Raw genomic sequence first — 13,776 nt, 5'->3', positions numbered from 1 at the left:
AATGAGCAACAGGCTTCCATCATGGGTTCTCCTCTGACATGCCCCAGTTCTCCCAACTATTGCAACTGGATTTCCTGGGGAGAGCGGCACTGGGGAGGGAGAAAGGACTCCGAGATTCATGATTCCTGGCCGACGGGCACCGTTCTTTTCAGATATGGCTTTGCGACTTGAATTTTTAGATGCCTTATTTAAGCTGGCCCCTTTTCTGACTCCTCTTCCCCCAGTTGGGGAAATAAAAGCCACTGGGGCTTCCATAGATGCTGGGTCAGTGGCCAAGGAATTGAGGATGGGGAGGTGAAATGAAAATGCATAGAGTTCCTCCTCTCCCCACACACTTAATATTATGTCCTGCCGACATAATCTCAGCCGAAACCACCAAATTCCAATTCTACCTCCCGCTACATCACTCTGAACCATCGGCAGCCAACGGCATATGGTCCCAAAGGACCTTGGGCAGGATTCACCTGTGCTCTCAGGCTGTTTCCACAGCCCAAGCCCAGGGGAAAAGGACACAAGGTCATTCTTCCCTCAGTCAAGGGAATTTCCAAGCCTGGCTGGGCTTCCCTTCCCAACTCCACCTCAGGAGCGGGATTTCCTGCCCGCTTTCCGACAGGTTGAGCGGCCTTTACGACATCCCAAATATTCTAAGAGGCTTGAGAAACCTAGAGAAACTCGCCAGAATGCAGAAAGGTAGAAAGAGGTAGAGTGAGAGGGGCCGGGACGACTGAGGAGAGGGAGTCCAAATGCTGCTTTTGAACTGTAAACCTTGCAAAATAGAATAATTGCTGATGGGCCACGGTCGTAATAGCAGTAGTGGTGAGGGTGGTGAGGGTGGGAGCAGCCGTAGATTTGGTATATATCGAAGGGGTCGGGGACTTTTATTGAAGGGAAAGAAATTAGGAGGCAGTTTGGGTGTGTTTTTGAGGGATTTTCTTTAGTTAATTTCAGTCAATATTAATATTCCCAGTCTCATTTTTGCCTCAAGAGTACTCGGTGAATTTGGCTATGCCCGTCAATGGACGATCTATGATTCAGCCCGAAGCATGCAATCAAATTCACCTGAACCCCTACCCTTCGTCTGGTCTTACCGTGATCCAGGGGTGCGTAAGAGCTTCTTGGATGGTCAGTCGTTTCCTGCAAAGGAGATATGCCAAAAAAAAAAAAAAGCCCACCCCACAAGAGAACAAAATGAAAAACACAATGAAGGGAAATGGCTGGCAACATAACCTGTTCCTACTGTCTTGATGATCATGATGGCCTATGATGTTTGCTATGTGCTTACTATGTCCCAAACACCCTACTGAGCACTGGGATAGATAGCTCCAAGGTAAACAGGCCGGATACAGTCCCTGACCCACCTGGGGCTCACTGACTAAGTAGGAGGGACAATGGGTATTTCATCCCATTTTACAAATGAGAAACTGAGGCCCAGAGAAGTTAATTAAGTTTCCCAAGGTCACCCAGCAGGTAAGTGGTGGAGCCGGCATTAGAACCCAGGTCCTCTGACGCCAAAGCCCCTGCTCTTTCCACTGGGCTTGGTGCTGTTACCCACATGACAGGGGATGGGCAGCAAGGAGAAAGTTCCGAATCTGCCAGGAGGTCTGCTCTCCTCCACAGATCAACGAGCTGCGGCTAAGATCGCAGTCCGCTCTGCGAGGGCCTCCAAATCTTTCATTCGATCCTTCTTCCTCTCAATCATTCAATCAATGGTATTTATTGAGTGCTTACTGTGTTCAGAGAACTGTACTAATTGGCACATAATAAGCGCTTCACAAATAGCATCATTATTATCATTATAACAACGCAACAGAATTAGCTGACAGGTTCACAGCCCACAACGAGCTTACAGTGCAGAGTCTCGAGCTTACAGTCCTTGAGAATAATGACTGTGTCCAACCCGAATACCTTGTATCTACCCCAGCGCTTAGAAGAGTGCTTAACAAATACCACAATTATTATCATTATTATTATTAATGCCACACTCCTTTATGCCTCCAGCTCCTCCGTCATCACCAAAGTTGGTTTCTCCTTTGGAGATTGTAAGATACCTGTGGACAGGGATTGTGCCTACCAACTCTGTTGAATTTTCTGCTTTCCCAAGTGCTTAGTACCGTGCTCTGCACAAGGTAAGTGCTCAATAAATACCATCAACTGACCAATTCATTCTCCTCGGCTTGGCGATCATGCAATCTGTCTTCCTCTTCCTTCTCTCCTCAGCTCTGAGGCACTTCCACTGCTACTTCTGGGCCCAGGCCTCTCGGGAGCAAAGCCTCCCTCTTTCCTGCTAAGGCATCAGGTGAGCCCTCCGGGAATTCGGGACTACAGGAGGACGGTCTGGGGAATCGCGTGACCATTTGAACCTAAGCGGCCGCCGGGCGGTTAACTGAAACGAGGCATGTGCCAGCCAGGAGGGGAGAATGAACGATATAAAGATCGAGTCTCGAGCATCGTGAAATAGCTGTGGGAGCTCACTGCCGTGGGCAGACCAACTCGGAGTGCGGCAGTCTGCAGGGAGGCTGCTCTCTCTGACTTGAAATTTCGCAGAGTTTGGGATACCGAGAAAACCGAGAAGGATTTAGCACAGTAAGGATCTATCCTTAAGTGGAAACGATGTAGAAAACACTGTCGGTCCCACAGTGGTCTCTTCAGGAACGGTGGCATGCGTGGATAGGCTATTAGCAATGGCGGTGTCACCTTCAAAAATGAAGGACCATTTTTGCAGTATTAAGAGAATACTGCAACAATATTGACTTTTCTGGAGACAAAGTAGAGTCTTTCTTTCAAAGAGCTCAGGTTTTATCTTTTCTGCTATCTCCTTCTTTCCCCTACAAGTGCTCCACCCTAGACTGTAAATTCCTCTTTTTTCTTTACTTTTTTTTGTATTTAAGTCCTTACTATGTGACAGGCACTGTACTAAGCATTAGGGTACCAGCTAATCAGGTTAGCAGATTCCATGTCCCACCTGGGGTTCGCTGTCTTAATCCCCATTTTGCAGATGAAGTAACTGAGGCACCGAGAAGTTAAGTGACTCGCCAAGGATCACACGGCAGACAAGTGGAGGAGCTGGGATTAGAACCCGGGTCCTCTGACTCCCAGACCCGTGCTCTTTCCACTAGGCCATGCTGCTTCTCTGAATCAGCTTCAGCACTTGAATCTGTACCCTTTAAGCACTTGATATTCACCCACCCCCCTCCCCAAAGCACTTAAGTTTGCATCCCTGTACTCTTCCCTTCTCCCATCAGTCATTCATTTTTCCACTTGTCTTGTCCTCTAGCTCCTCATGGGATGGTGTCTACCAACACTATTGTATTGCACTCTTCCAAGGACCTAGTGCGGTGCACTAGGAACATAAGTTCCCAATCAATAATAATAATAATAATAATAATAATGTTATTTGTTAAGCGCTTACTATGTGCAGAGCACTGTTCTAAGCGCTGGGGGAGATACAGGGAAATCAGGTTGTCCCACGTGAGGCTCACAGTCTTAATCCCCATTTTACAGATGAGGTCACTGAGGCACAGAGAAGTTAAGTGACTTGCCCACAGTCACAGAGCTGACAAATACCATTAAGTGATCGATGGAAGGAGCACAAAGGCCTTTTGTCGTCAACACATCCACCCATTCTCCTCCTGCCAATGACTACACTGCAGCCTAGTTGGGCAACAGTGCTAAAAAGTAACCCTCTGGAAGTGGGCACAGATTGACTTAGGAGGGGATGTCTGCTTGGGAGCCAAAAATCTATGGGTCGAACTCTGGATGCTGAGAATGAGGGGACTAAAAATAGCTGGGGGTGGAGGGTGGGGCGGTAGAGAAGGCTCTTGTGGTTGAATCCATGCCCCAGGCTAGGGCCTGGCTCACTTTGGGTCTCAGGACTCCGGAGCCAGATCTCTTTCTACCATCTCCGCTGCTCTTTCAGAGATGCATTTTCCAAGGGGGAACAGACTTCCTTTTCAGAGCATCATAAAATCCTTCAGCTAAGTGAAATTAGATCACTGAATCACCCTTATGATTTACCCTTTCCTCCTTTCCCCTTGCCAGAGTAAATGGAACGACTAGGAGTTGAGGATAGTATGGAATCATGAAAGCCTCTAGACTGAACACTCCATGTGGGCAGGAAACATGTCTACCAAATTTGTTGGACTGTACTTATTTATATCATATATATTAATGTCTGTCTCCCCCCTAGACTGTAAGCTCATTGTGGGCAGGGAATGTGTCTATTTTTATATCGTACTCTCTCAAGAGCTTAGTACAGTGCTTTGCACACAGAAAGTGCTCAATAAATACAACTGAATGAATAAATACTCTCCCAAAACCTTAGTATTAATTCAGGTTAATACTAATTAATTCACTCATTCAATCCTATTTATCGAGCGCTTACTGTGTGCAGAGCATGTACTAAGTGTTTAGAAAGTACAATTCAGCAACAAATAGACAATCCCTGCCCACAACGGGTACTCTGCACACAGTAGGTGTTCAATAATTTCCACCAATCGATTAATAAGTCTCAGAGATAATAATAATAATAATAATAATAATGGTATTTTGTAAGCATTTACCATGCGCCAGCTACTACACTAAGCGCTGGGCTGGATTCAAGCAAATCACGTTGGACACAATCCCTTGTCTCACGTGGGGCTCACAGTCTCAATCCCCATTTTACAGATGAGGTAACTGAGGCCCCGAGAAGTTAAATGACTTGCCCAAGCAGACAAGCAGATAAGTGGCAGAGCCAGGATTGGAACGCATGACCTTCTGACTCCAGGCCGGTGCTCTAGCCACTACGCCATGCTGCTTCTTTAATGAGAAAGAAAATGCATATTGGGCTCAGTGTCTTCTGGGATATCTGGAATATTAAGCTGTTTCAGAATTTATTATTCCTGAAGGCAGAATTATGGAGAATGACACTCCAGGGATAACCAGGAAAGAATTCTGGGGTTGCTGCCTACTACTAGCCAGAAGTTCTTGGTCCTTAAGAAGTGAACCGGATTTGTTTCCAGAGTTCTGGAGTCAGATATGCGTAGACCTTCTCAAGTCTCACTTCTGTTCCTGCAGACTGCACTTCTGGTTTCAGAGAAACCCAGGGGAAAAGGAGCTGAGAGTCGAGAAATCTGTTTTCTGACGTGCCACTGGTTTTCTGAGCAACCTTGAGCAAGTCATTTTACTTCTCTGGGCTTCCAGTTTCCCATTTTTGAATGTTACAAAATAAGCCCTGATCCTGCTCCCCCTCATCCTCCCAAGGATGCTGGAGGATGAATGAGACTAAATATACAAAGGCACTAAGCAAATCTTCCGGGACTCGATTATTTAGGATTCTTTCTTGGACCATGAGGGAGAGGTAAACTTTGTACTAAACCCTCCACAGGAGAAAGAGCGTGGAACGGCAAGCTGGGAGATCTGGTTTCTAGTAGTTCAGCTCTGCCACTGGCCTGCTGTGTGACATTAGGAAAATCTCTTAACCTCTCTGTTCCCCCAATTCCTTAACTGTAAAGTGGGGATAAGAAAACCGTTCTCCCTAATGAGCCCCATGTGGGACAGAGGCTGCGACTGATCCGTTCGATTATTCACTCGATTGTATTTGAGCGCTTACTGTGTGCAAAGCACTGGGCTTGGGAGATAGGGCACACGGTAAGCACATAATAAATAAAAGGACTACTACTATTATCTAGCATCAGGCTGGGGCACCGTAAGTGCTGCACAGCAACGAAAGATCCGGGACCATATTTGGTTTCCGTTCCCGTAATCAGACAGGATGAGACCGCGGGAGTTCAACAAATCCTTTTCCCTTTAATCTTTCAGTTATCCCAGTGGTCTTCAGCGACTTTTGAGGAATCAGTTCCAACGGGGATTATAAAGAGGAAAGAGAAAGACACAAGGTGATCAGCGAGGAAATCGATTCCCCAGGCAGGTGGTGAGTCAGCACGGAGTGACTCTGGGGACCCGCCCAATTCCCACCTGCCGGAGGATCACCGGGAACCATTTCTGTGGCTGCCGCCGCCGCCAAGGCCCCAGCATATCAGAGAAATCAGAGGAGTCCTGGCTGTCCAAACCCCAAGACCCAAGTCCACTTTTCCGGCCAGATTGCAAAATGTATTCTTAACCAATGGACATTCCAGAAGGACAGGCTGGCTTCCAAAACCAACAGACTGTTATTTACATTTCAGGAGGAGAATTTCTTTCCCCCTTTTCTAAAGGGTGTTGGGCAAGCAGGTTGAGTGCCGAGTGTAGACCCTTTCCCAACCCCGGCCCAGAACGGGGCCGCCGTGCCCAAGATGACACCCCATTCCCCGGGCAGATTCTAGGCCGATGACGACAGACCGACCCCTCACTGCTCTGAGTCGTGCAGGTGAAGGGAAAGGTCCGTGCCCGAAAAATGAACATTTCCTTTGTTCTCTTACCGGGTTTCTTTAACCAGAAGCTTCCTAATGAAGTCCTTTGCCAGCTCGCTGGTTTGGCTGAAAAACTCCTCGTCGAAGTCATAGCTCACGGCTGTGATGTTCGCCAGAGTCTCCTGCTTTGTGTCTCCGAGGAAAGGCGATGCGCCGCTCAACCTGGGGACCAGAAACAGGACATTGTGCGATCACGTGGCCCCGGGGAACAGGGAATGTCTTACTCTGGGACCTCAGGCACGGCCGGGTTAATGAACGAAGCTGAGAGGTCTGCCTGTTCCCACCCCTGCCCGCATTTCACCTCCTGGGTGTACATCCCCCTGCTCTATTTGTGGAATTTGGGATATTCACAAACCAGGAGCCACGTACAAGAAGCGAGGCATGGCTCACTACTTATTCATTCAACCAGCCCTGGTTCTGGCAAAGAGGGAGTTCCGGAGTAGACCTCCCTCTTCTGGGAGGTTGCAAGTCTTGAGTTCGGTCACCAGTCTCTTAGGTGAATTTCAGACCTGCGCTTCCCCGCTTCATGGTGTGGCAAAGCAGTGTCATGTGTAAAAATACAAACATTTCTTCCCCAGACAATACTGAAGGGGTGAAGGGTTTTGATAAATTCAGACTGTGTGTGTGGGTGTGAGAGATTTAAAACAGGTCATCCTTAGAAAGGGGACTGACAAACTAGCCTACAAGTGTAACTGTTCTAATTTTATAACCCGGAATGCATATGTCTATATATTTCAATGCTACAGTGACAGAGAAGGATTTTCAAGAAAGAGAAAAAAGTAGAAAGAGAGACGACAGAAAGGAAGAGAGAGGGAGAAGGAGAAAAGACAATGAAAACCATAGGCAGCTGAGAGCTGTAGCCTCACATCAAGACTGTGCTGAAGAATCTGAGTCAAGTCAGCTTTTCTCGGAAGCTGTGGTTTTGCACACTTTTTTGTTAAGCCAACTGAATTTTTTTTTTAAAGAAAAACATACAGAAATCACCACCCTTGTATCAGCTTCAGGGAGACAAAATCTCAGCCACCACATCAACTGCTGGAGAGATCCAGGAATTTCATGGTTCTTGAGGCAGTCATCAGCTGCAGACTATTACTTGCCATCAATACCAAGAAGTAATCAATCCTACTAACAATGCAATGTACTTAGAAACCTCCCTTGCCAAGAAGAGTCCAACTCTTAATCTGAACCCAGATTTGCCTCTGGACGACTGAGCCCCAGATTTTTGGAATGGCAAAAGGGGCTGAGGCCAAAAGCAGAAATGAAGGGAAATGTCCCTTCTCCTAGTTCATGACACTGGGTCACTAAGATTCCTGTGCTGTCATTTTTCTTGCCTGCCTTTCACGTTTAGCTTTTGAAAGAGAAGGCTGAGAACCATGTCTGGGTCACAAGTGGGTTGTCAGTGTTGTAAATAGGGCAGCCTCCTTTATTTTTATGGTATTTGTTAAGTACTTACTACGTGCCAGGCACTTTGCTAGATGCTGGAGTAGATGCCAGCTAATCAGGTTAGATACAACCCTGTCCTACGTGGGGCTCACGGTCTTAATCCCCATTTTAAAGATGCGGAAACAGGGGCACAGAGAAGTTAAGTGACTTGCCCATGAAGCAGACAAGTGGCGGAGCCAGGATTAGAACCGGATCCTTCTGATTCCAAGGCCCTATCCACTAGGCCACGCTGCTTCTCCCTTCACTTGTTATTGGGCTTAATAAGCACTTACTCCCACATGAAGCTCACAGTCTAAGAGAAAGGGAGGGCAGGTACCTTATCCCCATTTTGCAGATGAGGAAACTGAGGTGTGGAGAGGTTAAATGACTTGAAGGTCGTCGCACAGCAGGCCAGTGGTAGAGCTGGGATCATAACCCAGATATAATGCTCGACTGCCCAGCTCCAGGCACTTTCCACGCTACTGTCTACAGGGTCAGTGAAACCACAGGTCCTCACTGCTGCTTCCACCTCCCCAGCTAAGCTGGGGGTCTGTGATGTGTGGTGGCCAAAAGGAAGAAAGAGAATGTGGAGAGAAGGAGGGTGGGAGAGGGGGCTAATCTCATTCCCACTGGCACCCTTTTCCTCCTCAACGGTTGCTGCAGGGAAGGCGTGAATGTTTGAGGAAAACGATAATAATAAAAAGGGGATTTCTTCAGCGCCAGGTTCTGTACTAAGCGCTGGGGTGGATACAAGCAAATCGGGTTAGACACAGTTCCTGTCCCAGTTGGGGCTCCCAGTCTCAATCCCCATTTTACAGATGAGGTAATTGAGGCCCAGAGAAGTGAAGTGACTGTCCAAAGTCACAGAGCAGGTAAGTATGGAGCCGGGATTAGAACCCATGACCTTCTGACTCCTAGGCCCGTGCTCCATCCACAACAACACCTTGCTTCTCAGAGGTTGGTGTAACCCAGGCTCCAGAGTGACTCGGCCCAGTCCCGCCCCGGATCCTACCCGCTGAGGTCGCAGAGGGAGCCACTAGCGTCCGGGAACACTTACAGAATATAGGTGATGACTCCGATGCTCCTGCAAAACAGACGGCAAAACGTTCAGCGGTCCGAGTCAGGGAAGTCCTGGTTTTGCCTCCCAGATGGGTAGCCCCCTCCCCGTCGCTCTGAATGCCTCAGCCGTTCATCCTGAGGCCTCCTTATCACCAGCCATCCTCCCTCTCTTCCTCGTCCAGTAGCCCCGGCTGACTCCCAGTGACGGGTGCTCGAGCACCAAGAATTTCAATCGATCGTATTTACTGAGCGCTTACTATGTGCTCAGCACTGTACTAAGCACTGGGGAGAGTCCGTGTAACAGAGTCGGTAGACCTGTCCCCTGCCCACAGTGATTTTACAGTCTGGGGGATGAGCTTACAGCCTAGAGGATTTCTGCACATTCAGTTCACTGCTTGTTGACTGTTGCCAGCAGCTGCAGTCCACGGGGAGGGAACGAGAAGCAATAATTCTTTGTCAGTCAAAGGGACAAGTTTATCCATCAATCAGTGGTATTTATTGAGCGCTTCCTGTTTGCAGAGCACTAGACTCAACACTTGGGAGCGTATAATACAAAAGAGTTATACATGTTTCCCGCCCAGTCAGTCGGTCGTATTTACTGAGCGGTTACTGTGTGCAGAACACTGTACTAAGTGCTTGGGAGAGTACACTGTAATGATAAACAGACACATTCCCTGCCCCCAGTGAGCTTACAGTCTAGAGGGGGAGACCGGCATTAATATAAATAAATTACAGATATGCACATATCTGTACCAGATATGTACAAATATGTACATATGCTCCCAAGGAGCTTACAGTCCAGTTTTCACCAGGAACCTGCCTGGAATGATATGGGCACGTCTGGACCGAGCCCGCGTGTCAGGATCCCATTTCTGTAGCCGTCTGAGTGGTCAGAGCCCAGAACACCTGGAGGGGAATAAAGCCCTAAAAGAGGGGTAGGACTCATTTTAGACCCAAAATGAGGATCTGGGGCCCAACCGAGCTAGGAAAAGCCCCAGAAACTGGCTGCAAAGGAGGACTGAGCACCGGGGCAGGGAAAGATTCGCTGGGAAAACTCACCACATATCTGCAGCCAGGCCGAGGGGTTCATAGTTCACTATTTCAGGAGCTGAAAGGCACATTCCAAAAGGAAAAATGAAAATCATCAGGGAGATGTGAAATTCGGCACTGAATCGCCACCGGAGGCGGTCGGGGGGTTCTGGCTCCCGGGCAGTGTCGGCGGGTGCCGGGAAAAGAGACCACAGAGGTGGTGGCTTCTAAGCCTGAAACCCGAGGGACATCCCCAGTGGGGAGCGGGGCGGAAACACACCAGAACTGGAAGAGATAAGCGGCCGTGTGGGCTGCTCCTTGGGCCAGAGGAGGCCGCGTGCCTTGACATTTGAAATTATTTGACCCCCGTCCACTCCTTCAGCCAAAGTGACTCCCTGACTTCCTGTGCATTACCCCAGCATGAGGTCATTTTTGCAGGCATTTTTGTATTTTGCATCTCTGCACGGCACTTTAATTAAAGCATCCCAATAGATTGTAGGGAATGTGCCTGTTTATTGCTATATTGTACTCTCCCAAGCGCTTACTACGGTGCTCTGCACAGAGTAGGCACTCAATAAATATGACTGACTGATTCAGGACAGGCTTTGAGTTTGAGCACTAGGAGTCCTGAGTAAGATTCCCTTCTCTGTCACCAACTCTCTGGCATTGACTTACCCTCTCTCTCTCTCAGTTTAGTACAGTCCACTTACTAAGGGTGTCAGGAAAAATTGCAGTGATTTGGCTTTTAACAAGCTGAACCTGGAATCTATTGGTTGTAGAGAAAAATCCTCCTGACCTGGCTACTAGCTGACCCAGCCACCATCCACTTGGCCCCTCAGACAGTTAAGCCTGCTCTAGTTTTTCCAGTCCGAGAGTTCCAAGACTTCTTCTGCCTCTGTTTTCCGGGTAATACTATGCCAAAGCATCAAGCCAAAACCGTTGTCTTTTTCCTACGTCTTTGATTCCTTCTCATCTCCTCTGTTTAGCGGATGAGTGGAAAAAGCACACACCTGGGATCCAGAGGACGTGGGTTCTAATCCCAGCTCCACCTCGGGCAAGTCCCTTAATATCTCCATGCCTCAGTTCCTTCATCTGTAAATGGGGATTCAATCCCTGTTCTCCCTCCTACTTAGAATGCGAGTCCCAGGTGGGACCTGATGATCTTGTATAATAATAATAATAATAATGTTGCTATTTGTTAAGCGCTTACTATGTGCAGAGCACTGTTCTAAGTGCTGGGGGAGATTCAGGGTAATCAGGTTGTCCCACGTGAGGCTCACAGTCTTCATCCCCATTTTACAGATGAGGTTACTGAGGCACAGAGAAGTTAAGTGACTTGCCCACAGTCATACAGCTGACAAGTGGCAGAGCCGGGGATTCGAACCCATGACCTCCGACTCCCAAGCCTGGGCTCTTTCCACTGAGCCATGCTGCTTCTCTTGTATCTGCCCCAGGGTTTAGTACAGTGCTTGGCACATAGGAATTGCTTAACAAATACCAAAATTATTATTCCTCTCCCTCTCCCCGCTACACATCTATCAACTGTATTTACTGAACGCTTACTCTGTGCAGAGCACTGTAATAAGCACTTGGGAGAGTACACTATAACAGAGATGGCAGTCACGTTCCCTGTCCTTAAAGGGCTTACAGGCTAGAGGGGAAGATCCGGGAAGATCTTGGAAGCAGTATCTCCCAGGATGATTCCAGGGACCACTCAGATCAGGATGGGTGAAGCATAATCAAAGTGTCTTCCTAGCTTCCCAACCGTTGCCCCAGCTGACGCTCGGATGAAGTCATTTTTACAGCATTTTTGTATTCTGCATTTAGTCGAAACATCCAGGACGGAAAGAAGAGAGCTCAGCCTCTTGGGAGATTTCCCCCTTTCAGACTAGGGATGGGGGGAAAGAGGAAGATTTGGGAGTTTATTGAAGAATAATAATTAATAATAATTGTGCCGTTTAAGTGCTCACTTTGTGCCCGACACTCTACTAAGCACTGGGGTGGATAAATGCAAACTGGGTTGGACACAGTCCTTGTCCCACATGGGACTGAGTCTCAATCCCCATTTTACGGATGAGGTAACTGAGGCCCAGAGAAGTGAAGTGACTTGCCCAAGGTCCCACAGCAGACACAGGAGCCAGGATTAGAACCCACGACCTTCTGACTCCCAGGCCCATGCTCTATCCGCCGCACCACGCTGCTTCCCTGCAATACCGTAAAGTAAGAAAACTTGAATTCTTGAAAGCCAGGTTTCTACGAGGGTGTCGGTAGTGGAAAACAGGATTCATAAAGACCTCTTGGCCCCAAGGGAGTGTCAAACCAGACAAAGTGGAGAAATCCTAAGCCTGGGTCAATTTCCCGTACTCTCTGACTTTCCGGGAGCACTGGTAGCTGTTCTCCCGACCACGGAGAGAAGGGTTGTTTCCTTCCTCTCCCATGTGCACCATTCTCAGACCCCTCTCAGCCCAGAGGAGCTACGCGGGCTGTGTACATGCCCCAGATAGACACGGAAGGGTGGACTGCCTCCAGGACAATGATGAGTTCTGTCTGGGCTCCGGCGAGAAGATTCCCCCTGGGAGGACCTGTTGAAAACTCACCTACAAACTCGGGGGTCCCAAAAATATTTTTAAATTCAACTCCGTCTTCTATTTCATGGGCCAGGCCAAAGTCAATCAGTTTTATGTGAGGAATGGGAATGTTCTTGTCTAACAGCATAATGTTCTCCGGCTATAGAACAAGAAGAAAAAGAAGGACATGAATTAAGCTTTGTTTTGGATTTCTACTTTGGGATTGGGGTGGGGTTTGGCGGTTTTTTGAGGCAACAAAACTAGCAAAATCCCAGCCTGTGTTTGTGTCCTCAGCCATTTTCTGTGGACTCAAAACAGGCCCAACACAGAGTATAAATATCTCAAGCTCGGGACTGTACCACTCCAGTGAGGGCAGGGGATAGAACTCTGCATGGGTTAGATCCAGATGAGTAAAAAGCCAAACCCGGCATACTTCCCAATCAATCAGTAGCAATCACTGAATTCCTACTTTATTCAGAGCATTGTATGAAATGCTCGAGAATACAGTAGAATTAGTGGACATGATCCCTGCCCTCAAGGAGTTTACAGCCTAGCGGAGGAGAGATTCTAAAATGAATTCCGACAAAAGGAAGAAGGAAAGGGGGTATGTACATAATAATCATGGTACTTGTTAAGCGCTTATTTGCCGAGCTCTAATACAAGCACTGGGGTAGATACAAATGAATCGGGTCAGACACAGTCTCTGTCCCACACGGGGCTCACAGTCTTCACCCCCATTTTATAGTTGAGGTAACTGAGGCCCAGAGAAGTTAAGTGACTTGCCCAAGATAACACAGCAGACAAGTGGTGGATCTGGGATTGGAATCCTGGTCCTTCGGACTCCCAGGCCCGTGCTCTATCCCCTAAGCCACGCTGTTTCTCCATAAGTTAGTGTTTAACCAACAGGATATGAGATTTTGTGAATATTCAGGTGTTTAGGTAGAGAGGAAGTACCAAAGTGGAGGTGGTGGGGAATTGGAGAGATTAGAAAATAATGGGGAAGGCCTCTCGGAGAAGATCTGATTTCAGAAATGCTTTTAAGACAGATGAGAGCTGGAGTCTGTTGGATACGAAGGAGAAAGGAGTTTCAGGGGCTTTGAGTCGGGAGGCTTAAAAGTTTGAGCACCTAAGGCCACTCCGCATTTTCACTAAGGCATCAATCATACACCGGAGCTGGGAGGCACCCCATATTCTCTTCTAGATGGGTTTGGGTTCACTTCCGGCCAGACTGGCCGTTCAGACACCATAGTCCCAGGCCAGAATCAGTCTGAGCTAGGACAGTGCGGACTGGGCCTCAGATTTCTAGTTCA

At 48.0% G+C, this 13,776-nt stretch overlaps 1 protein-coding gene across 1 annotated transcript in view; it reads right to left on the bottom strand.

The window, feature by feature from the left end:
* DAPK2 (death associated protein kinase 2) overlaps nucleotides 1-13,776 on the bottom strand; it is a gene marked incomplete at its 5' end in the record, with an annotated part of 127,318 nt that overhangs the window by 24,962 nt on the left and 88,580 nt on the right. Inside the window, 5 exons of the mRNA XM_029065940.2 lie at nucleotides 1,089-1,134; nucleotides 6,399-6,551; nucleotides 8,869-8,895; nucleotides 9,930-9,978; nucleotides 12,497-12,626. Of these exons, the coding sequence (XP_028921773.2) occupies nucleotides 1,089-1,134; nucleotides 6,399-6,551; nucleotides 8,869-8,895; nucleotides 9,930-9,978; nucleotides 12,497-12,626 (405 nt within the window). The remainder of the gene's footprint in view (nucleotides 1-1,088; nucleotides 1,135-6,398; nucleotides 6,552-8,868; nucleotides 8,896-9,929; nucleotides 9,979-12,496; nucleotides 12,627-13,776) is intronic.

The sequence above is a fragment of the Ornithorhynchus anatinus genome, chromosome 5 (assembly GCF_004115215.2).
Source record: "Ornithorhynchus anatinus isolate Pmale09 chromosome 5, mOrnAna1.pri.v4, whole genome shotgun sequence".
Taxonomy (NCBI): domain Eukaryota; kingdom Metazoa; phylum Chordata; class Mammalia; order Monotremata; family Ornithorhynchidae; genus Ornithorhynchus; species Ornithorhynchus anatinus.
The sequence above is the reverse complement of the archived record's forward strand: the minus strand, read 5'-3'. Positions and strand labels throughout refer to the sequence as shown.